A 26,502-nucleotide genomic window follows, 5' to 3' on the forward strand; every position below is an offset into this window, starting at 1 on the left:
AACAGTTACATTAAAAGGGCATTAAGCATTTGGAGACCAGGAAAAGAAAGTTAGAACATTTCCTGCACAAGTCATCTGTGCCATAATGTACTTATTTTTACTCTTCATAATATCATTATTGCAGACACAGCCTGACCCTACTACCACCCATTGACACAGGAGTACCAAACCAATCTGGGATGCATGACTATAATTTCTCAGCATATTTCTGCTGGCCTTACTTCAGACTTTTTGACATATCCAAAGCAGTTGGGACTCCTCAGCATCCCTGTATAAATACACAGCTTGTGTCAAAACAATCTTCTGCTCCCATGCCAGGACAGACTTCGACTTTAAATGAGCTACAGATGAAATCGGATCAAATAGCTTTAAAATCTGGGGACAGGAACACCTAAACCCAGACTTCAATGCTCTTAATTTATATATTTAACATGCAGTTTTTCCTGCAGATTTTTCAGGTGTCATTTCTTACATGGAAGAACTTGAAGGTAAAGACAGTGTTTGCTTTGCAAGCACAAGGAAGCTAATGCTCTACAGTGGAGGTAGCTGGTTCAGTGGAACTAACAGGCAAAGCTGATTTCGTTTCTGTGTTGAGATTCTGTCCCTACCCCCAAGCAATGGGACCAAAAAAAAAGAATTAACTGAAGGGTAAAGATGATGGCCTGAACTGGGATTATGAATCAAGATGAAAGCTTTTTTATTTCTCTCTTTCTCCTCACCAGCCTCTAGTCACAGCCGCATAGGGCTGAAAGTCACCAGCTCTGCTCTCCAGCCGTCTCTGCTCTGGCTTTTGCACCGAGATAGAGAGAAGGGTGGAAGGAGTCCTTGTGAAAGGAGAGCCCGTTTCTCCTATTGCATTTGTCTAACCATCATGGAAGACTAATCGTCTTAGACATATTGTAGCCTTCCTCATCTATTGGTCTCATGTTTGGAGTCTGGTATTGCCTTCTCCTATGGAGGTCAGATTTCTTTCCACCATCAATCTCTCCCTTTGAGGATGCGGTGAAGTCCAGGACTGCATCAGCTACAGTGGGATTTCTTTTCTTCCAGAGCACCCTCTCTTCTCCTGCTCATTTCCACTGCTTTACTCTTTTCCCCCAAGTTTTCTACAGTTTTGCTATAGAGCTTTAAGGTCTACGCAGAGCCTTCATAATGGCCAGGGTGCCTTTCTGAATTGCACAAAACTAAATCATTTTAGATAAAGACGAGAATGAATCCATGTGTGCTTGCACTAGACTTTGCTTTACATTGCAAGGTTAAAATGCTTTTTTGGGCCTGGGATTTACATATATAGGCATTGTTCAATCCCATCTCTGAATTACGTGTTATTTTCTGCTAGTAGTTTCAAAGCTGCTTCTGTTCCTCAGCTCGCTACACATTAAGGAGAGCTGGAATGTGCCCTTAGAGAGTTGTTCCCAAATTTTACCCCACCATTACCCCAGTTCCAGCTGAGGTCCATTCTAATGAGTTCATGACCGCATCCCCTGGCAAAAGGAGGGGAATTTCAGTTGTTCTGAGATCCCACTCATATATGTACCAACCTCCTTTGAGGCTGCAGCCCTTAATTTAGGAATCACTTCCTGAGCTGTCCAAAGCAATAGTCTATGGAATTTACATGTCAGAAATTTAGAAATCAGCTTAACTGATGGTATTTTGTATCAGTTTAATTTTATTCAATCAACCAATATTAATGCTGCTGCTTGTGATTTAAAATCATAAAGGGAAAAGGAGGACTATTAGCTGACTGAGGAGAGATGTAAAATAAAGGCATCTCTCCAGGTGATTTGCAGGCACAGAGATGTAGAAAGATGAGTTTTACTAAGCTTGAGACACGGTCTGGCTCTGAGTGATTCCTTCCTGCTCATGACTTTCTCAGGATGTTTCTGAACATGATACAAAAAATTATTTCTCTGTTTAGCTACCCCACTGGTATCTGAACCCTGGTCCTTGAGACGGTATAGGCAGAAACACCTTTGTTTTCTGGTCTTTGCAGGGTAAAAAAGTCTAATGACTGGAGATGTTAACCGATGTGCTGAAGAGAGAGGGGCAAAGGCAGAACCCCTTCCTGCCTCTCCTGTCTGCTCTTTCCCTATTCAAGGTGGAAGCTGCTAGGAGGGGGGCTATGGCTTCTTATAAGCCAGTGGCTCCAAATGGGTTAAGTGTATGGGTCGTAACTAATAGTCATCATAGAAAATAAAAAAAAAGAGATAAAAAGTAAGCAATTCTTAACCGTATTTTAGCTGTCGTTTTACCCATCCTCCTCACCATCTAACGAAAGTAAAAAAAAGTCAACTTTAGCATCATGTCCAAGTCAAGGACTGATTTTAGCAATAGTTCAACTCTTGAGGGAATGCATTTCCCCAAAATATCCATTGTATAGTCACCTGCTACCATTAGGACATGATTTGAATAGCTTGGAGGTGCTCTGAAGGCCTACCACAGAAGGACATTGTCCCCCTTCCAGCGCATGAAACAATTTTATTATGTATTTGTTTATGATACTTAAAAACAAGAAGATACTTTAAGATTTTAATGGCTGATGAGCTTCTGGCCTACATATGACTGAGAAAGTACTGCTTTTTGCTGCAATTAATCTTTATGTGTTAGACACCCAATATAAACCAGGCTCAAAGTATCCAAAAAGCCCAAGTCATTATGAGGACGAAATTTCATATTAGAAATATAGAGACAGAAGGGGATAAAAATGTATATCTTCCTTCTGCTTCATCATAAAAGGGTTTCCTGAAAAATTTAAAATAGAAAGCCAGAAGAAATCACGGTAAGCTATGAGATATTTGTTATATTTGTACATTTTTTTCAAGTAGCCAGTTCTCAAAGCTGATTTCTTTTCAACACTGAGAGTCAGACTCTACCTTCTTGAGCTCTTGTGCAACTCCGGCAGTATTCAGTGGAATTTTTTCACGCGTAATATCATAAAAAACCTGACCCAGGCTGTGTCTAACACCAGTGCTGCTATGTTTTTAAAAGGGATAGTAAGATTTTTTTTTTTTTCAGGTTGTCACTTTGCATAGCACAGAACACCATGAGATCTGGTGGGATGGGAATGAACACTCTTGCATGGCCAATAAACACAAGCTTGTTATTGGATCATGCATAGGCAGCAAGGCAAAACACAAATGTTACCAAAAAAAAAAAAAAAAATCAGCACTTACATGATGATGGTTTTCTTGGGCACTTTAGTCTCTTGTTCAGTGACTACAAAGAAAACAGTATGAACAGCATGGGGTTAAAGAAAGGCAAAAGCTGAAATGATTAAAATTAACTTTGCTCAGTTAATCAAAATAAACCGGAGTGAAAAAAACAACTGTACCATCCCATCCATGCTTTCTGTGGTTACTTCCAGCATCATCTGTAGTGTTTCTGACCAAGAATGAGAATTCAGAGTGCTGCCTGAACAGTGAATGATTTAGCTTTGGAATTAAATGTTTTGTGGAGAACAATATTGCAAAATCTGTTTATGCTGCCATGAGATTCTGACATTTCTGTTTGGCAGGCCAAAGCCAGAAAACAAGGTCCTTTTTTTTTAATTTTTTTTTTTCTCTTATAATAAGGTAGTGATGGTGTGAGAAACCTGAAAATGCCTTGATCTGGAAAGTCCTGGAGAGCTGAAATTCTTTAAACTGTGATTTCACTTACTAGAAAAAGAGTTTCCCCAAACACTTCCCCAAAAGTTTCCAAGCTTTTGTGAACTCGATGCAAAATCCAAGCTAGTAACAATGAAATCTAAAATCGTTATCATCCCTACAGAAAATCAGCATCAAAAAAACCCCCCTAGGAAACCCAGGAGAGCCCTGTAATACACCTATGTCTACTCCATCTCTTTTTTGCTATAATTTGCAGTTTTTCCTGTCCCTTGTCCCGTAACAAACTAGAAGCTGTTGATGCATATCAAGATCAAGAGAAAAGTAATGATTTAATGATTTTGCAAATATTTCTTAAAATTGACATATTTAAAAATAAGAAAGATACATAAGAAAGATACCATATGAAGAGCTAATAGAGATTTTCGGCAGGTTCCCATCCTATCTGCTGGAGTAAAGTTAAGACACTGTTTGAACCAGACTGTTTTGAACACACTCTGAACTGCTGAACCTGGATGAGATGTAGAAAAACCAATAGCAAGCCCCACTTTTTATTCAATTAACTAATAAAGTTTCTAAAAAAAAAACCATTAATTTAATCTCAAAGTAATTTTTCCAGCAATTGGTTTGCAATCTTCCAGCCAGCCTATAATAAATAAGCTCTGGTAATTTTCAGTTGGTACAACTGAAAGTGGACTGCAGCTCAAAAATATGTCCATAAAATCACAAACAGTCCTTGCCCAGGGAACTTGTAGTGTCTGTGTTATTTGTTTAATAACTTATGATTAGTGCTGACGTTTTCAATAGTGTCCCAAAACTGCACTGACTGAAAATTAAAAATACATTTACACTGTTAGATGGAATAGTTTAACCTAGTTTTCCTTCCACTTAACTTCCACGGGCTCTCTCCTGCCGCTAGGTAAAACAACAAATCCCACCACACTGAACAAGAATTTTGTCCAAATGTTGGTGTTAACATCTGACCTAGAGCTCTATGTTTTCTTTGCAGAGCATGTAAAAATCTGGAATAACTCCAACAGAGTCAAAGGAGTTACTGCAGAATTAGGTGGGTTTAAACAAAGTCTGTTTGGAAATTCCAGTTTGTAGCTTTCTGGGTAAGTAAGGGGCAAAATTCCTTTCAGATCTTTCTCTGTGAACACGATTACGATATAACCGTTTACCTATCCTTAGTTAATATTTTTTAAATAATTCAAAACCTTTTTTAAATGGTGGAATGGTAATTATACAATGATGGAAGATGAACTGAGTGCTCGAACAATTTACTGCACCCAGCTTAGAAATTTTCACTGAATTTTTAAACCCTTAAATCAATGTTGTGCAACTTTTACATGACTTTTAAAAAATCTCATCAAGTAATGTCATGAGATTAATCCATAAGCAGCAAGAGTATCAGTTCTGATGTAAATAGGAATTAATTAATTTGATTACACACCTAAACATGGATGTTTTATACAGTTATTTTAACAACTGCATTTATATGATAATTAAATATGTATTTAATGAAATCCCCCAATGTCAGTAAGAGGAAGTCTCTTTAGTGTTTACGCTATTAATGTCTGTTCTTGCAGTCCTCCCAAACGACACCACTGCAATATTTCTATGTGTAGCAGGTGTCAAAGGGATTCAGTATTCAAAAGTTCAGCAGGCCTGGGGTGAGAAAGCTGTAAATGGCATATAGTACATGGGTCCTGATGATTTGCAGTTTAGTGCATGACAGATCCATTTTGTATGTGCTGTCCGAGGTGTGAGGGAGGATTTAAGCAACCCTATACGAAGGATAGAACCACATGAAAGTAGGATGAGAAAATTTGGGTTTATTATTTTTTTTTTTCCCCCCCGAGAGGAAAATATTCTGCATCCGTTTTAGTACCGGATTTATCATTTCAACTTGTTTAATAGCATTTTAGGAAAACAGCTTTGCAAAGCAGGAGCCCCTGATAGGCAGGTTAAAAGCTGTAAGCATTAGAATCAGCCAGTGCTTCTATAGGACTAGACTCCTCTTTGGTTAATGCGTTAAATCATTGACTTACAAGTGATGAAACATTTAGGATAAGTCAGTTCTTGTTGCTCTGAATGGATGAAAGGTGGTTTATGGCCTTCATTACAAACTTTGAGTCTGCTTTCTCCACTCACAGAAGCATAAACCTATTTTTCCTGCACAGTACACGCTGCTGGCATAAACCACAGGAGCACCGCTCTGCTTTCACCCCTCTTCTGCCACTCTTAGGAGACTAATCTGCAACAGGGGATGCACAAATCTGACATGAACTGCTAAAGCTAATCTTAAAATGAGCCACTCGTGGACATAACACTGTTTCCTAAATGGTGTGAATGAAATGCAAGTGTGTTGCACTCTCTCTAAAAAAACCCAACAGGCTCCACTCCTGCAGCCACTGAGATGGTTGTAAAGGCAGATTGTGCTCTCTTGAATTTGCACTGAAAACCACGTGGCCAGCCCAAAAATGAGACTAACCGATGATGACAACAGAATAAAAATAACAAGATAAATATCCTAACCATCACCCCAAGCAGGGAACTTTCAAAAGGTCAAGAGGGACAAACTCCTATGCCCTATTTCTTCGGTAAAAGGGTAGCACTAAGAGTTCTAATGTTCCTCTGTGTTTTAAAGCAATCTTCGATCTGAGAGCCTCAGTTTTTAGCTTTTCCCTGCAAGGTGGGTATTACCAAACAAGGCAACTAAATAACTTGCCCAAAGGTCTGCATGAGATCTAAGGCAAGACTACGAAGAGATTCCTGTTGCTTGGCTGTAACTGCACTGGGCGTTTTTCTTTATGTTTTTGCTTGTATCCCCTTGTGTAGCTGATTCCTTCCCCTACAATCGACTATCTCATTATACATCCTGGACCTGTCTGCCCAGGTGAGAATGCAACGCCTTTCAAAAGCACTGGGCTTTGTTTTTCTTAAAAAATGAACAAGTGAGTGAGCCTGGGATGAATGAATCGCGACATTAACATGTTAAAAAGGGATGCCAGAGCACATCAGCCCAGATCTGCCGCGTGTAGGTTAAGCAGCAAAGTGCAAAGCAGACAGTCAACTTGAAGTCAAAGAGAAGGATCTTCTTTCGGTTACACTTTTTTTTAAGTGTCTAAAATTCTTCCAATAGCCACAGAAAAAGGATTTTTAAAGCAACTCTCCATTGACTTCAGTGCAGCGACCAGGTGTAGCTGAAGGCAGAACTCAGTGTTTCAGGCTTGCAGCCCAAGCTGTGGGTGCTCACAAGTGAACCCCTTAGTCCAGTGGTTTCCATCTTTTTTGGATTTGGTCCTTCCAATGGATCATCAAATTCCCATAGTGCGAATTTAAACCTAACGACAAGAAGTTTGGGTTTGAGACCCATAGTGTTGGACTGTGCACCATCACTGACTGCAGGTCAGGGCTCCTAAACCACTGTGCTAATGGTATCCCAAATTGTGACAGTAGGTTTGGTTCAGTATAACAAACAGTACAAAAGGCAGGAGGATAAAAACTAAAATAGTTGCAACTAAAGCCCCTTGGGTGCCTCAGGAGACTCTGACAATAGTCATTTCACAAAACCAACGATAAATCAGGTAAAACTTAGACCCACCGTGCAGGTGAGCTAGGAAACAGACACAGTATCTGTTTTCTGTTGTAATAGTACCACACAGCAGTAATGTTGTCCTCTTGGTGAAGTTACAGATAATCCCATTTTCACAAATAGAAAGTATTGTAAGGATGGAAAGAGAAAGCCTTCACGAGATCCACCCATCCTCCAGTTCTTTGCCAGATGAACCTGATTTTTCCATAGGTAGATCAAGGCTGGTCATTGATTCTCAAGAAAACAACAAATTCCCTCCTCAGTTAAATGCATTATGCCAAATGCATCCCTGATGCAATTCTGCTCAGAACAATCCTCTTGCTCCATGGATGAGCCTGCTCTTTGCTCCATTGGCCTGAAGCAGCTCTCTGTTTCTCCCTGGAGGTGACTCAGGGATCTATTTCCTTCCCTATTACCAAGTTCAAGCAATTGCACATCACGGATCAAAAACTATTTCATATCATTTCTGCAGCTTCCAGGCAAACTCCAGTTACATTTCTTCAACCAAGCTCATGACATTTTTTATTTATGACTGTGGGAATAACAGCACATGAGTAATTCGGGGCTGAACATACACATTTGCAACCCCAAGAGCTGAACACTGCTCCTACCACTGATTACAGCCCTTGTTTGTTGTTATAACATCTTCTGCCTTGGTACAAGGGAACTGCATCAAGATATGCCACCCTAACAGTGATTTCTTTGTGTTCCTCTACATCCTGCATACAACTTATTTTTCTCTCTTTAGGGCATAGCAAGGACAAAGCATTTAAGTACTTCAAGGTTTATCCTGCTGAAACAATTATTGTGTTGCTATACTACTAACACCATTCTCCCCATAACGCTTTTGAATGATTTGAATGTACTCTGGGAAAGGACTACAAGGAAAGCAAGCATAAAACCGAGACAAGGGAGTACATAGATCAGGATGCTAATCTTAACAGCCTGTTGTGTCTGAATCCTCTTAATGTAATAATACGACATTAGTGTCTACGGAGGACTGGCCCAAAGGTCCATCCAGACCAGGACCCTGTCTCAGACAGGGCCAACGGCAGAAGCCTATGGAAAATGATGAAAAAAATACGAGTGGAGTACCATTTTCCCTGAATGTTTCTCTAGACTCCAGTTATTTGCTGCTCAGCAGCTTCTTGAGTCAGTATGCCTTTGCATTCGATGGTTGTCACTTGAATGTTGATAACAACAATTATCCCCTGTCAAAAGCACACTTGAACCCCTGTTATTATCACAAGACGATGTGAAAACACTGAAGATGAGGAAAGACGGTCCTACAGCTGTTAGCAAACCTCTGGCTTTTGTTGGCCACGTCTCCACTAACCACATCTGGGACGGCTCTGTGACGCCAAGGTTCACTGCCATGGAATGGCCTATGTCTGTCTTAGTCCTCTCTCTTACCCTCCAAAACAGTAAGCTATCTATTTTCTAAGTGGTCCCTTTGCTGTATTATCTCCTGAGCCGCTGCTGGGAACTGTTTGAGAGAGGCAGTGCTGGCTGGCCCATTCTCAGCCAGCCAAGGACACTTCTAAGACGTACGAAGAACCAATTTCCTACACCAGGAAATATTCCTTATGCAGACGTAGCCGCTGATTTAAACTCAGTTGTGATGGGTTTATAGCAAGCATGTCTAACACACTGCTTGTGTACAATTGTGTACAATGCTTGTGTACAATTGTGAACATGAGCCGGCAGTGTGCCCAGGCGGCCAAGAAGGCCAATGGCATCCTGGCCTGTATCAGAAATAGTGTGGCCAGCAGGAGGAGGGAAGTGATCGTGCCCCTGTCCTCGGCACTGGTGAGGCCGCACCTCGAACGCTGTGTTCAGTTTTGGGCCCCTCACTACAAGAAGGACGTTGAGGTGCTGGAGCGTGTCCAGAGAAGGGCAACGAGGCTGGTGAGGGGTCTGGAGAACAAGTCTTATGAGGAGCGGCTGAGGGAACTGGGGTTGTTTAGCCTGGAGAAAAGGAGGCTGAGGGGAGACCTCATCGCTCTGTACAACTACCTGAAAGGAGGTTGTAGCGAGGTGGGTGTCGGTCTCTTCTCCCAAGTAACAAGCGATAGGACGAGAGGAAACGGCCTCAAGTTGCGCCAGGGGAGGTTTAGATTGGATGTGAGGAAAAATGTCTTTACTGAAAGAGTGGTGAAACATTGGACCAGGCTGCCCAGGGAAGTGGTGGAGTCCCCATCCCTGGAGGTATTTAAAAGACGAGTAGATGAGGCACTTAGGGACATGGTTTAGTGGACATGGTGGTGTTGGGTCGACGGTTGGACTCGATGATCTTAGAGGTCTTTTCCAACCTCAATGATTCTATGATTCTTGTGGAAACCCCTTTGATAAGAAGGTAACTTTAGGCAGTCACATCCTAAAGGTGTTAAGAAAAAGATGTGGTTTTGGATGGGTGTAAACTCGGTCCATATCACCCTACCAATTCAGGTGAAGCATGCAGGAAAAAAAGGAATAGACTCTATGACTATGTGGTGTGTAACACCTGAACAGTCCTAGATAATGGGTGAACTAATATTGCTCAGGATATACTGCTGTCAGTTCTGCTTTCTCAGTCATTCTAGATGGTCTTCAGCGCTATTTCAGAAACGATCACAATATGCCTGCGGCTTTACTTACTGGCCCCTGGTTTTTCTCAGCAGTACGTAACTCACGTTCTGCCAGGCTGACAGACGTTTTCAAGTATTCCAACAGGAATAGAAACATTTTTCTTGCACTAGTGGAGGTGTGACATACCCTTCATTTGCTCCTCCTTTTTCATATAATGCATTTATGAACATTATATGAAGAAGTTGATTTGCCAGGTTTGGAAATCAACAGATGGTGATGGGTATAGAGCTGAGCTGCAGTATACCCATGCACATCTTGATAGACATACAGATACGTGTACACCAACAATCAACATGGATAAGATGGCAAATATATTCGGTCCTCAATGAGATGGTTTTAGAGTAATTCACTGACATACTTACAGAGCTGGTCAAGGATCATACCTTCTATGGTAATGGCTTGGTCTCCTCTCCTCTCCTGGGTCAGGGCTGCAGCACTGTGATGGTACAGTTCCGCTCCACTTTTTGCAGACCCTAATCTGTTCACCAGCTAAAGAGAATCATGCAGTACCAAATGAAACGCAGGATGTTTTTGTATAATAAAACCTTCCTATACTACATCACAACTTGATTGCAATTATATGACAACAGAAATGGGTGAAGATGTGACCCCAAACCTAAGCTAGAGTTTGCAGGAACACATTGCTGCTCAGTGGAGTTCATGATAATGCTTTACCACAAATGACTCGCACAGACACGTTACGGCACATCAGCTAACTTAGTTATTTGCAGTTTGCTCTGCAGCCTGTGACTTGGTCCTGAGGTAGCTCTGTCTCTACCAACAGACACAGATTCCTGCTGTATGGCATTTAAGTGGTAGTTAAAGAGGGTTTTTTGTTTATCACCCATTAATCAACTGAGTCTTACTCAGCCAAGGGAATACTGGACCTTGGGATCTTAGCTAATGGCAAATGCAAGGTAATGTGATTTTGCTAAAATTCTAGTAGAAGTCTTTAAATTATATCAAACTTCCTAAAAATTTCTGTGGAACAACTGTGAAGTTGCTGTGAGCTGAGCCATTTACCATGGGTCAGCTGAGCCATTGTAATTTCCTAAATCGAGGTCAACTGTTTTTATTGCTGAGCCCTGAGAGCTTATTACTATTTTATTACGGTGAATGCACAGACTATGACCAATTTTTAGAAAATATTTTACAAGACATTTATTTTAATTTACTAGATACTTCCACGTATGCTTGCTAAATAAACAGGAATTTCAGTGGTTTAGATTTAATGTCTTTCTTTTGGCTTTGGATGGTTTCTCTGTAGCGGCATGAATCTGTTCTAATTTAAAGACAGTCCAGAAACAAAACGTCACATCAGAATGCTCCTAAATTTTGTAAGAGGTACCTCTAGAGATCTGGACCTGAATTTAAGCTACAGAACAAGCTCACTCAATTATTATTTGAACTACCAAACTCTCAGATTGGAATATTCTGAAGCTTATGGATGTTCACAATCTGGATCTAGGTTAGGAGAACCTGACTTTGTATAAGCTTTTTTGATATGGCAGGTGGCAGCAATTACTCAGCCACTATTCTCATGCAATGGATCTCTCCCAGTAAAATGAATTCTCCTACTTATGTCATGTCAGACAGCGGATCTTTAAATCTCTCCGAACTTACCTCACATTCATAGTGCCCCATGTCTTCATTGGACGGGTTCTTGACCACCAGGACTATTATGCCACTCCGTGGTTCACTGAAAGTCTGGTATTTACTTGTGTCTTTCAACAGTAGACCATCTTTGTACCATCTGCATGTGGAAAACACCGTGTATAAGCCAGGAAAAAATATGCAGTGCCAAGAAGTCCCCAGCTCACTGATCCATCTATCAGACCAGTGGGCAAACAACTCAAGAGTTAACCATTAGACAAAAGTTTGGATCCTGGAAGATGGGTCCACAGGTGGGTAGATCACACGTGGTTACTAAACTTGCACAGGTTTATGAGATTCTTCTCAAAAAATCTCATGCTGGCAAAAGGGCTTCTAATCATGCGAAGCTATGCTGAGCTTTTTGTCTGAATACCCCAGACTGGTCGCTGATAAAATAAATTCAAGTGTAAGGCAGGGAGGATAAAGGAAAGATAAAATGTTGTCAGGGCATTAGGTCTGATACAGTCCTATGGCAGGTATTATCTGTAGGTATTTCTTTTCAGATGCTAGCTAGAATAAATTGCTGAGAATCTCAGGAATGTTGGGACTGGGAAGAGCCAGCACTGGGAGGGGGTTAAGGTGGAAGACACGGAGAAAAAAGGGTCATAACCTTGAAAGAGAGGGCAGGAGACTCTTCTGACCATACAAAATGGGAAAACAGGGTTTGTTCCAGCGTGACTTGAAGAACTGACCTGATTTGTGGCCTAGGTTCTCCTTCGATAGTACAGGTAAACTGAGCATCTTCACCCTCCACAAAATAAGCATTTCTAACTTTGTTCACAAACCGTGGTGGCACTGCAAAACAAAGATAAATGTAGCTAGTAGCTGGAAATATGACCAGATACGAAGGATGTGTCCCTGACCAGATAATTCTCATGATGTCTGCAAACAAGACACTAAAGACCAAATTTTTTCACGTAAGAACAATTGACTACACCTGTACCTCAAATAATTTTTTTAAAGTATTATCCCAGTAGATGTTATACAGAACTTCTGGAATGTCTTAATATTCATGTTTAAGGTATTACATAGCTGACCCCTTTAAAACAATGCATCTGTGCAGGACTTTACCTTGAACAAGTATCTTCCCTAAGGTACTGGCACTTCCAGCAGGACTGGAAGCAAAGCACATGTACTGTCCTGAGTCAACACCTGTTAGGTTGTCCAAGATCAATGTGCAGGAACCGTCGGGATCTTCTATTATAATGTGATGGGGATCCACCTCCACAGGCTTTCCATCTTAAAGATAAAGGGGGAAAAAAGTCTTTGTAAAGAGTTTAGTATCAATTATGTTTTCTCCGTGGGAATTTCATCCAGCTTTTCGGCTTGGGAGGACTGAGAGCTGTATTTGCTTTATTGCAGCTGATGTTGGTAGTTGAGGAATGAGCTCTTCATCTTCCTCCAGCTCTCTACAAAACATCCTCTGGGCAAAGCACTGTTGAGGGACCTCATACAACATCAATCTTCGTTTAAAAATGAAATTCTCCCAGAGCATGTGCTGAGCGGTTATAGCTCTGATTTGTTAGCCAAAGGAACACCTCCAAAGTGACTGTAAACATGCAGAACAGATCTTTACGAGGCGTGAACTTATAGCAAAGCTGTTTCCTCTGCAATACAGTCATGCCGGGGAAAAGAGTATGTCCGCACAGCTGCCTGTGCTGTAACATGGAAACATCTGAGCTAGTTCAAACAAGTTGTTCGTTTACTAGAAGTTGTCTAACTGCCACAAGATGTGGATTCATACGGGCTAACAGTCAAACCTGAAAAAGCAGGGTATTTTAGCTCACAGGAAGATCTATGTTACTTGGGTTGTTTAGTAGCTAACTTTAAGGCTAGACTTGGGTATCTCTAGGTGGTCAGCTTTTAGATTACCCACTAACCAACTAGCACAAAGCAATATAGACGGAGAACAAATTTGGAGGATGCATTTTGTGACTCGCTGCTCATACCTTTGTACCAGCTGACGGATGGCTTGGGAGCTCCCGTAACTTTGCAAGCCAGCTTGACTGTCTCTCCCAGCTCAGCTGTACAATCTGCCAGTTCTTCCTCAAAGTCTGGAGGTACTGAAACATCAGAATAAGCAGGTTAGTCTGGAGGAGGGGGGCTCTGTCCACAGGATGGCTGCTGCAAAGTAAGATAAGAATAGGTATAATTTTTTTGCAAGACTGCGAGGTTCAGAATGGAAAGCTGAACAGGTAATTTTAGCAGCTAATGACTTTCCAGGTGACATGCTGTCCTTGCTTATCTGAGACTAAATTCAGTCTGCCAAATGTCTGTTGTTGGCTGTAAAGATGGGCCATAAAAAGCTGATCTGGAAGTATTTTAGGCCACGATTTTAATAAGCACATCTATTATTCAGACACCACACAGCTGTCACAGTTAAGATAATTCCCCAATTAAAATTCACTCTTCATATCCAAACCGGTGTTCTGTTGGTGTCCATACAATAAAATCTATGCTTTGTTAAGGGGCTTTTATTTTAACTTAGTACTACCACATGAAACTATGCAAAATTATTCTGATAGTCTTCCTCATTAGAACACCTCACTAAAAGCATAACAATAAAACGCCCAGACTTGTTTTCAGTGTATATACACTAAAACCAACTCTGTTCTGGCATTTTAAGATGCCAAATTTCCTTATGCTGTAAAGGACACCATTTCTAGCTTATACCTGGACAGTAAAGATCTAATATCCCTGCTGATAAATTCTGTGGATAGAAAATTGATGGAATCTCAAATGACAGTGAGAACGAAGCAGCCTGAATGACAAGAGAAAAATCCAAAGCAAACCCATGTGCTCAGATACAGCAATGTAAGCCAGAAGTCGAGTGGAGGATTCGGTACCCAACAAAGTCACAGCGGGCCTTATACTGGTATGAGTAGGACTCTGGGTCAGGTCGTGAGACTACTTTTCCCACTGGAGTCTGATGCTCTTCAGGCAGTGGGCCAGGGCCTTTGTCACCAAATTCTGCGGTCATCTACCCTTCTGCAATCCCTGCCAGATCAAATGCATCTCTAGTGCCAGCTCTGCAGTTTGCATTTTAGAAGTTTCAATAACGTGTTTCCCTTCTCCAGTGACACACATTTCTGGGCTATTTTGCTGGAAAACAACATCCTCTGCTTATTGACAAAAATGTATGAATATGAAGACAGGGAACTGTGCGACCACTTCAGTCTCTGACTCTGATGCTCCATCAAAGGCAACCCACATCAGCTGAAACGGCCAGGGATAGCCAGCTCTTCTCAGCTCATCAGCCTGGGTTGGGTTACAGACATTGAAGAATAATCAGAAAGCTGCTCATCTGCTCTGCTATTGCCTAAAAACCTATACGGGTCCTGTGGGACCTCCATCACGTAAACTTAATCACTTCAGTGATATACAGTCTTGGCTCCCTTGATGGTAAATGGAGAGAGTCAAACACCACTGTCCCATCCTGATAAACGTGCCTTCCCCAGCTCAGGTGGAGGACATAACACTGCTATAATCATCCCAGTTAAAGCTTACCGCGTGCTGTCAAGTCACGTGACTTGTTATTTACAGCAGTCTGTGATGTCATTAAAGGAAAACCTCTAACCCTAGTTGAGTTTAAGAGGTGGCAAATGACCCTAGATGGTTTCTCTCCCTCTTTTGTTAATCTCCTTCCTGAATCAGGGAGACCACCCAAGAAAAAACTAGGAGGTTTGGGCTATCTCGGGCCATACTCACTCCAGACAGGCTCGCTGATCCGCTGCTGTATGCCACAGATCTCCTTCACCCAGGAGTTCTTGATATTCACTGTACGTGCCTGAAGGAGGTACTTGCGGACCAAGTCTTCCCGTTCGTGCCAGATCTCAAACGCCCGGTCATCCCCTTCCACAAGGTCGTTCACATCTATGCTGTTCAGCTGCGTGACAGAAGGAGGACAAGAAAGTCAACACACATCCTGCGTTCTTAGGGCCGAATTTCAGCCAGAACCTTTCCCACAACTGAAATCCCAGAGTTTAGGACAGTTCAGATCTGGACCTAGCCTTTCTGAACCAGAACCATCTTCAGTCAAGGTTTGAAATGGAAACAACTATTAAACACCAGCAAGTCTCCTGCTACCAGCGTGTACCCTCTTCAGTGGACACGAGTTGTGCCATTCCCATTAAAGCTATGCTTCAACAGCAAGAGGGATAATTTACACCACTTTTAAAGATTTTTCAGACTGCATGAGCAATGCAACGTGGTTTTGGCTGAACGGCAATCAGGGTCACTTTGCAATCCTTTCCCTGGTATACCTGACTTTCTGGTTGCCAAACAGACATTTTCCTGGGAGTAATTATCACATTTCAGGAAAATAACATCCAGCATTAAAGGGTATCCCAGGGTGGGACACACCAACCCTACAGCGCAGCACTGTTGGGTCCAGGAACAGCACAATTAGGGACTATGTGAAAAGAAATTACAGAGCGGGCACCCTCCGGACAAAGCATCCTTTTTTTTTTTCCTTGGAAAGTAAAATCTTCCTGTCAGTGCCAACAAGGACAGAGATAAAAACTTTCAGAAGGCCCTGACTGGGCTTGGTCAAGAACTCCATGGCTTTTTTGTTTGTTTGGTTGGTTTTTTTACTGGAGTTGAACATCTACTGCCTTGGGAAAACTCTTTCTGCAGTTTCTTGCAGTTTTAACCTGAGCCCTGAATGTCTGAAGATGAGCTGGTCAAATCCTCTGAATTTTTTTTCATTTTTAAACAGGAATTGGTGTCAGGAAAGGCCATAACCAGCAGAGAGAACCACTGGGAATGTAGCATATGACTAAACCAGCATTTCCTCCAATTTAACACCAACACTGCAGACTGCCAAAACCAAAGATCTACAAATGCTAGCAAATACTATAGACAGCAAAATATCACGTACTTCTGCAGTTAACTCAGTGAGCTAACAGAGATGAATAAACACTTGTACATGTGATCTCATTGCTGCACTGTAAAAATCCACCCATGCTTCTGATGGTTTCTGACATGTTTCTGACAGGTTTAGCAGAGATTTTGGGATAGACACAGATTCTACTTGTGCTTCAAAAACTTTCGGAAACAAAGGAATAGCTCAAAAGGATTAGTGAAATGTCCCATTTAGATGACCAGAAGCTGGATATACACATGAAGTTCTCAATGACAGAGAAATGCTCTACGTGAGGATATAATGATCAGACCTTCATGATGTTCTTGAAGATGTAACTGTAGGTGTCCGTCTTTGTGTCTCGCTTTGGTTTGCAAATCACAAGATAATTTTTGAAGAGGAAGACATGTCTTTTGTGTCCTTTCCATGCCATTCTGGCTCCTGGAGCTCCTTCCCACACGATGAAGTGGCCCTGATAGGAAAAAGAAGGAAGAACACATAGTGATAACTCCGGAATAATTACCACAATGATGTCTCACCATCATTTTTCAGTGGACACATAACAAATGTTTACTGTTACATCGTCACTTTATGCGTGTCTGGTTTATTACAGCACAGCAGATTGTTTCTAATGCTAAAGGTGATGCATCAGACTGACAACACCAACAGGGGTGCACACAGCGGTTGTCATTACTTTGACCTTTAAATGATGTTCTTCGTTGCCAGAAAAATACAGAGCTCATGTCAAGTAGGCACACTCCACTAGTACTAATGATAATGGAAAAATATATTATGTGTGTTATGCAGACACTTTATATGCTCAGTTGGTCTCCTTCACCAGAGCAGGACATTCAGTTCACGTACCTTCAGACACATAGAGCTCAGTTAGTGACATGGGGTCCCCCTTGGCATCGTTAGGGAGAAGTAAGCGCTCTTGGGGTGTGACTCACTGGGCTCTTTTTTTTCAGATGTCTAAATGTGGATAGATGGATCCCCGCCAGAGTGTCTCACTATCACTGTAGTTTAGCCTAAAAACTCCACTCAGCAATACACTGTGATTCCCGTGGAAGACACAGGATACAAACAGGCAGAGTAAATGACTCGCCCAGCATGACACAGTAAGTCTACAAAGAAGCAGGAATTTGAGTAAGGGTGTCTTACCCAGTAGCTGGGTCACCTTTCCTCTGTGCTCCTAAAACACACATCTGTTTCATGAAAGAGACCTGGAGAAGCACACAGGTCTTTTGAAGATACATGAACAGCCGTGGGAGAACATCCATAAATTGATCTAGTGTTTTCACATAGAGCATATGCAACGTATACTATGCTACCTTGTACCGACATCCCAGCAACCTAGGATCTTCGAAAGAACAGTGTCAAAAGAAAGCACGTAGATTGAAAAGGCCCAGTGAGCTTCTAACCCTTGAGGAATCAACAGGAAAATCCACTCATGCCAGTAATTTCAGGAGCTGACCCGTGTAGCTTGCCAATAATAAGAGAGGAAGAGGAAAAAATAAAATGCTTTAAAATCATGGCGGGGCCCAGAACAAATCTGTTCCTGTTTGATGAGCAGGCTGGAAAGGCAAATAACTACATTATGTGTGAACTGCTCCATAAGCGTCTATGCTCTGGTGCGTCAAACCTTAATCAAGCCAGGAGACCCATCTTTCTGAACAGTAAGACAGGCAATAAGCAAATACACTCTTTCAGATGTGATTTCTAAAGGAGCTTCTTGTAGGACCTAAGGCTGCTTAGAAACTAGTGAGGGCATGCACAGCACTAACACTGACTGAGAAATTCCAGTTACCTGTCGGATGGGTTCGCCAAGGCTTTCCAAGGTCCCCGGATAATTCTCAATGAGTGAGACATGGAGGTTGTTTTCTGCTCTTCGGGTGAGTGCAGACACAACGGCATAAGCCTGCTCCAGCAAAGTGCAGTTTTGGCTATTTCTTGCTTTGTTTCGGATTAATTCCTGTAGATAAATGAAGAAAACGTTACTGGGCAGTCAGGAAAAAAAAAAAAATTTCCTTGATAGCCGAAGAGTTTTTCAATATCTGTTCCGGCTCTTTCATCTGAGCAACTTTTACCCCGTTCTTTCACCATGTGCTGCTTAGCTACTAAAGTCTCCTCTTTCCTACCCATTCTGCAGCCTCACTGACTAGCCAGTCTGACTTTTCCTTACATCAAGTGGTATTAAACTGTCGTGGTTTAACCTCAGTCAGCAGCTGAGCACCACGCATTGCTCACTCTCCCCCCCGCCCCCGGTGGGGTGGGGGAGAGAATTGGAAGAGCACAAGTGAGAAAAACTCGTGGGTTGAGATAAAAACAGTTTAATAATTGAAATAAAATTATGATAATAATAATATGATAATAGTAATAATACACAAAGCAAGTGATGCACAGTGCAATTGCTCACCACCCGCCAAACGATGCCCTCACATGGTATGGAATGTCCCTTTGGCCAGTTTGGCTGTGCCCCCTCCCAGCTTCTTGTGCACCTCCAGCCTTCTCAGTCAGTAGAGCATGGGAAGCTGAAAAGTCCTTGGCTAGTGTAAGCACTGCTCAGCAACAGCTAAAACATCGGTGTGTTATCAACGTTGTTCTCATCCTAAATCCAAAACACAGCACTGTACCAGCTACTAGGAAGGAAATTAACTCTATCTCTGCTGAAACCAGGACATAAACAAAGACAAAGTTGAAGCAAATACCAGGTATGCTTTGGTGATTGAAAACCAAAAAAACCCAAAGCAATCCTAAATGTATCCATTGCATTTCTCTCGTGCTTACCCTGATGATATCACGAGGCAAGCAATTCATGTGGCAGTGCTAAACTAAGAGTCGCTGTTAGATTAAAAACGAGAGGATGGGAAAAAAAATGAAATGGCAGTTATCCTTTTCTTCCACATTTGTTCCTGTTCCTCTCTTTTAGTAATGAAGGCACGCTCACTCTCTCTTCCAAGAGACCCTTTAAAACTTTGGTGTTTGTGTGGAGGCAGGTGTTCAAAATTAGAAAGTTAATTTGAACCTTCTTCAAACTCTTTAAACTGCTCACCTCTGTAATGCTAGAATACAGAAATATTTTGGCAGTCTTCTTTCTGACTATCCTTGTGCTATTTCCCATGAAAAATACCATTAAAAAATGCTACTTTGAAACTTTGATTTGTGGTCTGGGCTAGAACCTGACATAGTAGGACAGATGAAAACTTGAAAGATGAAACATTTCTGGATGGCAGAATGAGGCAAAGCTTTTCAGAAAACAAAAATTTCATCTTACTATAATGTCAGTATAAAACACAAGGAAAGAAACTGGTAAATAATTTCTTACACATTGGGAATTGCTTATTTTTATAACATACCGGTTGCTGAGTGTGAAGCAAATTCATACTTGTCATGGATATATACATACATGTATTCATATATATGCAAATAAGCATATTTTTTTATATGTGTATGCATATATTTAAAGATCATTCAAGATAAATCTTGCTGAACTTTATGGGGTTGGAGACTGTGAACCTCTACCTGTATTAACATTTAAAAAACTATTTAGAGAGCACCATCGCTGGTGATGATTTCTGTCTGTCTGTCTTAAGCAGCTTTCAATTGTAGTTGCATCAGAAGAAAGCCAAGAAATATGAAATAAAAATAAAATAGTTTTCTACACAAGCTGCACAAAGCAGAACATAAACCTATCAGATACAAGGATATAACACAAGCTTTTCACCTTGATGATAGTCTGGTACTGCTGGATCCTGTTTATGGGTTTTTCCAGGTAGTGCTGCAGTGGTGGGATAAGTGGTTGTGAAGGAACTTCATTAGTTAAGATTTCATCTGTGTATCTCTGAAAAAATACATGGAAGAATGAGGAAAGGTTGTTATAAAGAACAATTGAAAAGATTACTCCCTGGAAAATGCTCATATGATGCTGGTTCATAGGCCTAACTCAGCCAAAACTGGATAGCTCTACCCGACCTTACTACCGCATATTTTGGACGTCTGTAACCCTCCCCCATCCTTTATCAGCTAGTTATCATTTTAGACTGCAAGATGTCTGAAATGCTGAATTTGTCTGCTTTTCCAGTGCAGGACTGGTGCTGGGGAAATGTGACCCAAAGCTTGCAGGACCAGATGGTGTGACGGGAAAGATCAGCGCTGTCGGGGGGGGGGGTGGGGGAATTCATGGCCTTGCAGGACCAGATGGTGTGACGGGAAAGATCAGCGCTGCTGTCGGGGGGGGTGAGTGAACTCAGTGCCAGCAACTGGTACCAGACCTCGGTCGAGAGCGGGCCGTGTGTTTGCAGTGCCAGCAACCGGAGCAAGTGAGGGTGTCTGCACCGGCACCTGGAGTGGGAAGCGCAGGTCACAGGGTCCGTGTGCTGGGGCATCGGCCACTGAGCTGGATGTTTATCCTTTCCACTGACCTGGTGCACGTGGGTGCAACTGTGTGCAATTCACCAGCAAACTTCAAGCTGGGCTGGCTGCAAGTAGGAGATCCAGGATCCAGGCATGGTTACTAGGGAGGCTGAGAGCTTGTGCTGATAATTTGAGGGATCTGTGAATGTGGGGTGAGCGTGAACATGTGCATTTGTTTTCTAGCGAGCATCAGGCTGGACTAGCTGGCGAGTAGAAGGCTCAAGGAGAGGGTAAAAGTGCTCAGGATCTGGGCAGGGGTATTGGATGGACAGAGGAGCCGTGTTGCTACTCAAGGGATCCACGAACATGCATGTGCTCATGAATCTGGAGTGTTGTGTGTGTGTTTTCACTAGTGAACTTCAATCCTGACCAGCTGGAGAGGAGAAACAGGATTTCCTTATCTATACTAATATTTTATGTGAGTTCGCTTGGTCTTATAATGCGGTGGCCCTTAAAACGTCCCTTAATTACAGTTACATAATCACAGCCACGTTCATATCTGTATGATCTTTATAATATTTATAAATGCATAAGCGTATGTAAACGTGTTCCCATATTGATTGTATTGACCAGGAAGAGCTAGAGAGTGAATACAAAATTATTATATTTAGTAATGATTTCCCACAAAAAATATTTAATAATCCTTTTCAGGATCTCATTTGTGATTAATTACTACATTTCTTGATGCAATAGGTTACAGGGTGCATGTTCAGCAGGTACTTTGGCTACTGTTTTACCTTGTAGAAATCCTGGACAGCTTTGCTGACAACAATCGACTCAGCCTGTACTCTCCCCACCAGGTACTGAATGTACTTATTAAACTCTGCTTCATGCTTGATAAAGCACATGGCCACGTCATCATCAGTGTCACATTTCTGCAAGCCTCGGAGGAAGACACTGTGGAGACAAATCAAAAAGGACATCTGAGGAGAAGGTGACGGAATGAGGCTAGAACACAGCCCCAGCAGCCAGACTTTTAAATCAGGCAATTTCAGGTTAACACAGATTAAAGGACATGACTGGGGGAAATGAGGGATGTTGCCACATTAACATTAAACTTCTCAATGCCTCTTCATCCAGCATGATGCTGTCCCTCTTAGCTTGAATGTATGAAATGCCCTGCAAGGAAGGCAGGGATAACTTTCAAGGGCTTAGCCCAAGTTGGGAAGTTAACCCCTGCCCAGATCCTTATGCCTCAGTTTAAGGATCAATGAGCCATCCACATGAGTGAAGACAGTGATCCACGTTCTGTTTCACAAAGGATGTTGAGACAGGTTCACATGCACAAAGATTTTGAGCAGTGTCGGTAGCTGATGACGTGCATCACCTCTCGCAGTTGAAGTTACTTTTGGGGAAAAACAAAAGGAGAGGGAGAGAAAAGAGAGAGAGAGGGAGGAAAGAGAAGGGAAATCTATTCTGTGGCCCAGCCAGGAGAAGTTCCGGATGTCCCACAAAGCGTCCTCCCCATTGCAGAAGCGGTGCCCCCCCATAATGCTTTCCCCAGAGTAACTATATACTTTTCATCGCAACCTGCTCAAACTCTGTATTGGTTGCTCCTGCTTACGATGCTGCTGGCACCGATCGGAGCACACGTTGATCAGGGAAGATGCTGCATGCTCACTGGTTGTTAAGCTTTGTGCGTGCATATTATTGACCCCCTCCCCCAAGGTAACCCAAAAGTTAGGACCACAGGATAGGAAAACGGGGAAGAAAGGGTGATTCTCATGCTGTTGGCAGGGACTTCCTATGAGAACGACCACTTCCCATGAGAGCAAGGGTATCAAGGTGCAAAAGGAAGCCCCTTAGCAACGGAAAGCCTAAGGCATGTAAGACATTGTACGACACCTCTTCTTCCTGGCAAGTAAAAGTATTTCAGCCTGGACCTTGGGAAGTCACTTTGTGAACAGCAGATCTGCAGTAAATCCTCTCTTGGAGTAGGCAGAGGCATCGTGCCACGGCGTTGTACCTGGGCAGCCTGCTACGGCTGGATGTGGTTTGAATGCATGGACGCTGGCACCAGCTTTAGGTGAATGTGTGTCTCTATGAAGACACCACTGAAATGCCTGTAAGACCATGCTGCCTTTTTATAATTCACTGTTTCTCAATTAAATTCACTTAAAAGGGTAAGAAATAAGCTGGACATATGAAGCTTTGAAGGGTATTATGTGAGTCCCAACCCTGTGCTCTGACTTAAGCTATACCATCATCTATCATCGCAAAAGGACCATCAATTCCCTTGCACCTCAGCACTGCCGGCGCTCCACATCCTTCACAGTAAAATTCACCGTTTCTCAATTAAATTCACTTAAAAGGGTAAGAAATAAGCTGGACATATGAAGCTTTGAAGGGTATTATGTGAGTCCCAACCCTGTGCTCTGACTTAAGCTATACCATCATCTATCATCGCAAAAGGACCATCAATTCCCTTGCACCTCAGCACTGCCGGCGCTCCACATCCTTCACAGTAATGGGTATGCGAGCCACTTTTTGGTCTCAGATGAAGGCACGTGGGAATGCCCACCTGGAATGGAAGCGAGCTATGCCATCAATATTTCTGAAGATGGTGGATTTCTGGCTGGCGACAGCTCCTGGGACATTGGGACAGGTCTCAGTGTACTTAAGGTGATGAGTCTGGAGAAACTGTAGATCTTGAACGTAATCCTCTTCTGAGGTCAACAGCTCTTGAATAAGAACACTGAAGGGAAGACAAATAGGCAAAAAGAAATCACAGAAAAATCATCACAATTATCCTTGTGGTTAAACCACAACACCTTGACATGCTGAGAGACTTTTAGGCTCTAAAGTAGAGACATATGATCAGAGGAACACACTCCTTGGGGTGTGTTGACTAGATCCCCTCTGACCATAAGAGGAACTTAGACACCCTGCTCATGGAGTGACACCTACCTCTACCTTACAGACATCTACTGTTAGGGCAGATAAAAGAGAGCGTGAGCAACAAAAGGATCTATGTAAAGCACACAGTAACAACTTCAATGCCACTTTATGCAATCAAGAAATCAAATATCTCCATGAGAGCACACTCAGTAGTGTGCTGCACTGCAAGGGAGTAACACAAGGTTGAGTGCTTTCACTCCCTCTTTAGACATCATCCTCAGATATAGGGCACCCCAAAGGACAGAGGTACTGTAGTTCAGGATTTTGTGAAATCAGAGAGCTTCCAGAATTACATCATGTAAACCCCTCCTTTCAAGTCATCCAATATGGTTTAGATTGCCGGGAATTTTCCTAGGCTGAAATCAACGGCAAAACCCAATGAAAGATCACAAATTACAAGTCTGAAAGAATCAAAGGTTTGCTTGATTCTGGGAAAGTGGAGGTGGCAGGACTCAGCAGAACATAAACAGTGACTCTGACAGGAGGGAGCTAGATGCCAACATTCATGTTAGTTCAAAAGGCAGGAAAACTCAAAGGTGCAAATACCAAATGACGTGAGCTCACCTTAGCTTCCTTTTATATTCATCTTCAGAAACAAACTCTCCAGGGAACTCGGGAGCTTCTGTTGTTCCCCATTCTGGTGACAACTAAAATACAAGAGAAAAGAAACATTATTCTTTTAAGTTAACATGCTGTTATCAATGCTCACTGAAGAATACCCCTCCTGTGTTCACAGTCCCTTTCAACAATTCCTAAACCAGTGTGAAATTTCTTTTTTGCTGGAGGGTGATTAGGTCTTTCAAAGCCAGGCACCCCTGCACACATACAGAAATATTGTCTAGTCAAAACATGAAAAAGCCCAATCATGTTACAGACTCCAACAACCTCCTCATCCATCACTCCTTGCAAAAGGGATGGCTCTAAACTGCAACAGGAGCAAGTAATTTTACATGAAAAATAAACACAGCGTGATCAGTCACCTTTAATTTCTTGTCCAGATAAGCTGGAGATACCCAACCCTGTCGAGAGGGGCTAGATTTTGTGGGTTTAGTCCTGACCAGCCATTTCAGAGGATGAGCTGAATCAAGGACTTCCACATATTGGCCTTCCTTCAAAGTGATGGTCTCCCTGTCAGGCGCAGCGGGCACATAGTCAGCCGTGACCATGTAGACGTCAAAGATCTGCAGGCATGAAACGACAGTTATTTTGTGCTCTGAAAATAGAATACAGTAACACTAGCAGAAGATAAGTGCTTATCTGTGTTTAATGTTTTATTCTCCAGCCCTTGTACAGCAGAGAGAATCACTTTGCTTTTTGCAAGTGGAAGGCTAAATCTCTAGGAGGCTCAGGCCATATTTTCAAAACTCTATGAGGTGTTTTGGATTTACACCATGAAACAGTGGATTTTTCTCCCAAGGCAAAACAAACAGTGGTCCTGAAAATGTCAAAATAGGATAACATTTCCAAAGTTTTAATTTCTTTTTTTTGGAAGTGTTTGAAATGAACACCCAAAAGACTTCTAATTTTCAGAAAATTCTCATTTTTCTCATGAAGAACTTCTCAACAAAGTTCTTCTGACCAACTCCATCCAAGGCCACAGAAAATCAAACTCTGACTTTCTGAAGCTCAGCCATGAAAGCAAAAGGTGCCCAATAATGGATATGTTTTGACCATGTTGTCTTGAACAACTTGTTCAAGATCACACAGTAAGCATCAGAATTTGATTCTCTGTGCTCCGTATCACAGACCCAATATTTAACTACTAAATATACCTACTAAATTGAAGTACATCCCTAAAGGAGATGGCGATACTTAAATCATAGGAGATTGGTTGTTCTAAGTAAAGTTTTCTCCTTGTATCAAACTTGTCCATAAAGATATCATACCTCTCCTCTGGAATCCCCATCTTCAGATTCGGAGGAGGACTCCTGAGCAATGGATGAAGGTCTGGATCGTCCATGGCGAGGAGATGCAGAGGGAGTTTTTGATTCATCATCACTTTCTGCACCTGGCACTCGAAGTGTAGCTAAAAAGCAGAGCAACAGCAAAGTGTGAAATAACGATCTCCAATTTGAACATGAACCAAATCTATAATAACTTTCAATTTCATAAAACCAAATATTCCCTAGGAAGAGCATCTGTAGTATTTAGTGTGATCTCCTATTGATATTTAGGATTAAATAAATAGTTGGGACGTTTTAGTACGTGAGGTTGCATGCCTACTGCAGGTATTGCCACTGCACTGCAAGAATATTTGTAGGAGTAGTAATGCCTCTATTTTTGCTTCAAGATAAAATTTTACTACAGGATAATCAGTATATGAAACACAAACCAGGATTTTTCATCTAATCCAATGAACCATTGGATTACTGCACAGCTGTGCACACAGTTTTCAGCCTCAACTTGATTTTAAAATCCCATTGTGAGCTAAAACTTGAAGATGTGGGACATCTTCAAAACAGGGTTGCTTTCAGACTCAGGAGTGATGAATATCTGAGGAACTCGAAATACCTAAGATGTTCAAAATAATATGCTTCAATTTTTACAACTTGCCCTCCACTCTAAAGCTTACAGTTACTCCTGCTTCTTTAAATAAACACTGTATGCATAAAATGGACACTAGCCATCTTAGTTCACTGTAATAGCTTGCTTTCTCGTTCAAAACTGTAGACTAAGACATGCAGTTTGGATGGACTAAAATTGCTAAAAATTCTTAGTCCTAAGCATTTACAAATGTTCATATGCTTATTTGGGCGGGAGTGTTGATCTGCTCGAGGGCAGGAAGGCTCTGCAGCGGGACCTGGACAGGCTGGATCGATGGGCCCAGACCAATTGTATGAGGTTCAACA

The 26,502-nt window shown here is 42.0% G+C and overlaps 1 protein-coding gene across 1 annotated transcript in view; it reads right to left on the reverse strand.

The window, feature by feature from the left end:
- Positions 1-26,502, reverse strand: part of OBSCN (obscurin, cytoskeletal calmodulin and titin-interacting RhoGEF) — a 214,003-nt gene that overhangs the window by 40,468 nt on the left and 147,033 nt on the right. Inside the window, 14 exon segments of the mRNA XM_019471183.1 lie at positions 10,212-10,317; positions 11,452-11,581; positions 12,174-12,276; positions 12,553-12,720; positions 13,431-13,544; positions 15,190-15,367; positions 16,656-16,814; positions 18,150-18,314; positions 20,067-20,183; positions 21,493-21,652; positions 23,277-23,450; positions 24,218-24,300; positions 24,634-24,834; positions 25,540-25,679. Coding sequence (XP_019326728.1) covers positions 10,212-10,317; positions 11,452-11,581; positions 12,174-12,276; positions 12,553-12,720; positions 13,431-13,544; positions 15,190-15,367; positions 16,656-16,814; positions 18,150-18,314; positions 20,067-20,183; positions 21,493-21,652; positions 23,277-23,450; positions 24,218-24,300; positions 24,634-24,834; positions 25,540-25,679 — 1,998 coding nt within the window.

Source organism: Aptenodytes forsteri, unplaced genomic scaffold (assembly GCF_000699145.1).
Source record: "Aptenodytes forsteri isolate BGI_AS27 unplaced genomic scaffold, ASM69914v1 Scaffold80, whole genome shotgun sequence".
NCBI lineage: Eukaryota > Metazoa > Chordata > Aves > Sphenisciformes > Spheniscidae > Aptenodytes > Aptenodytes forsteri.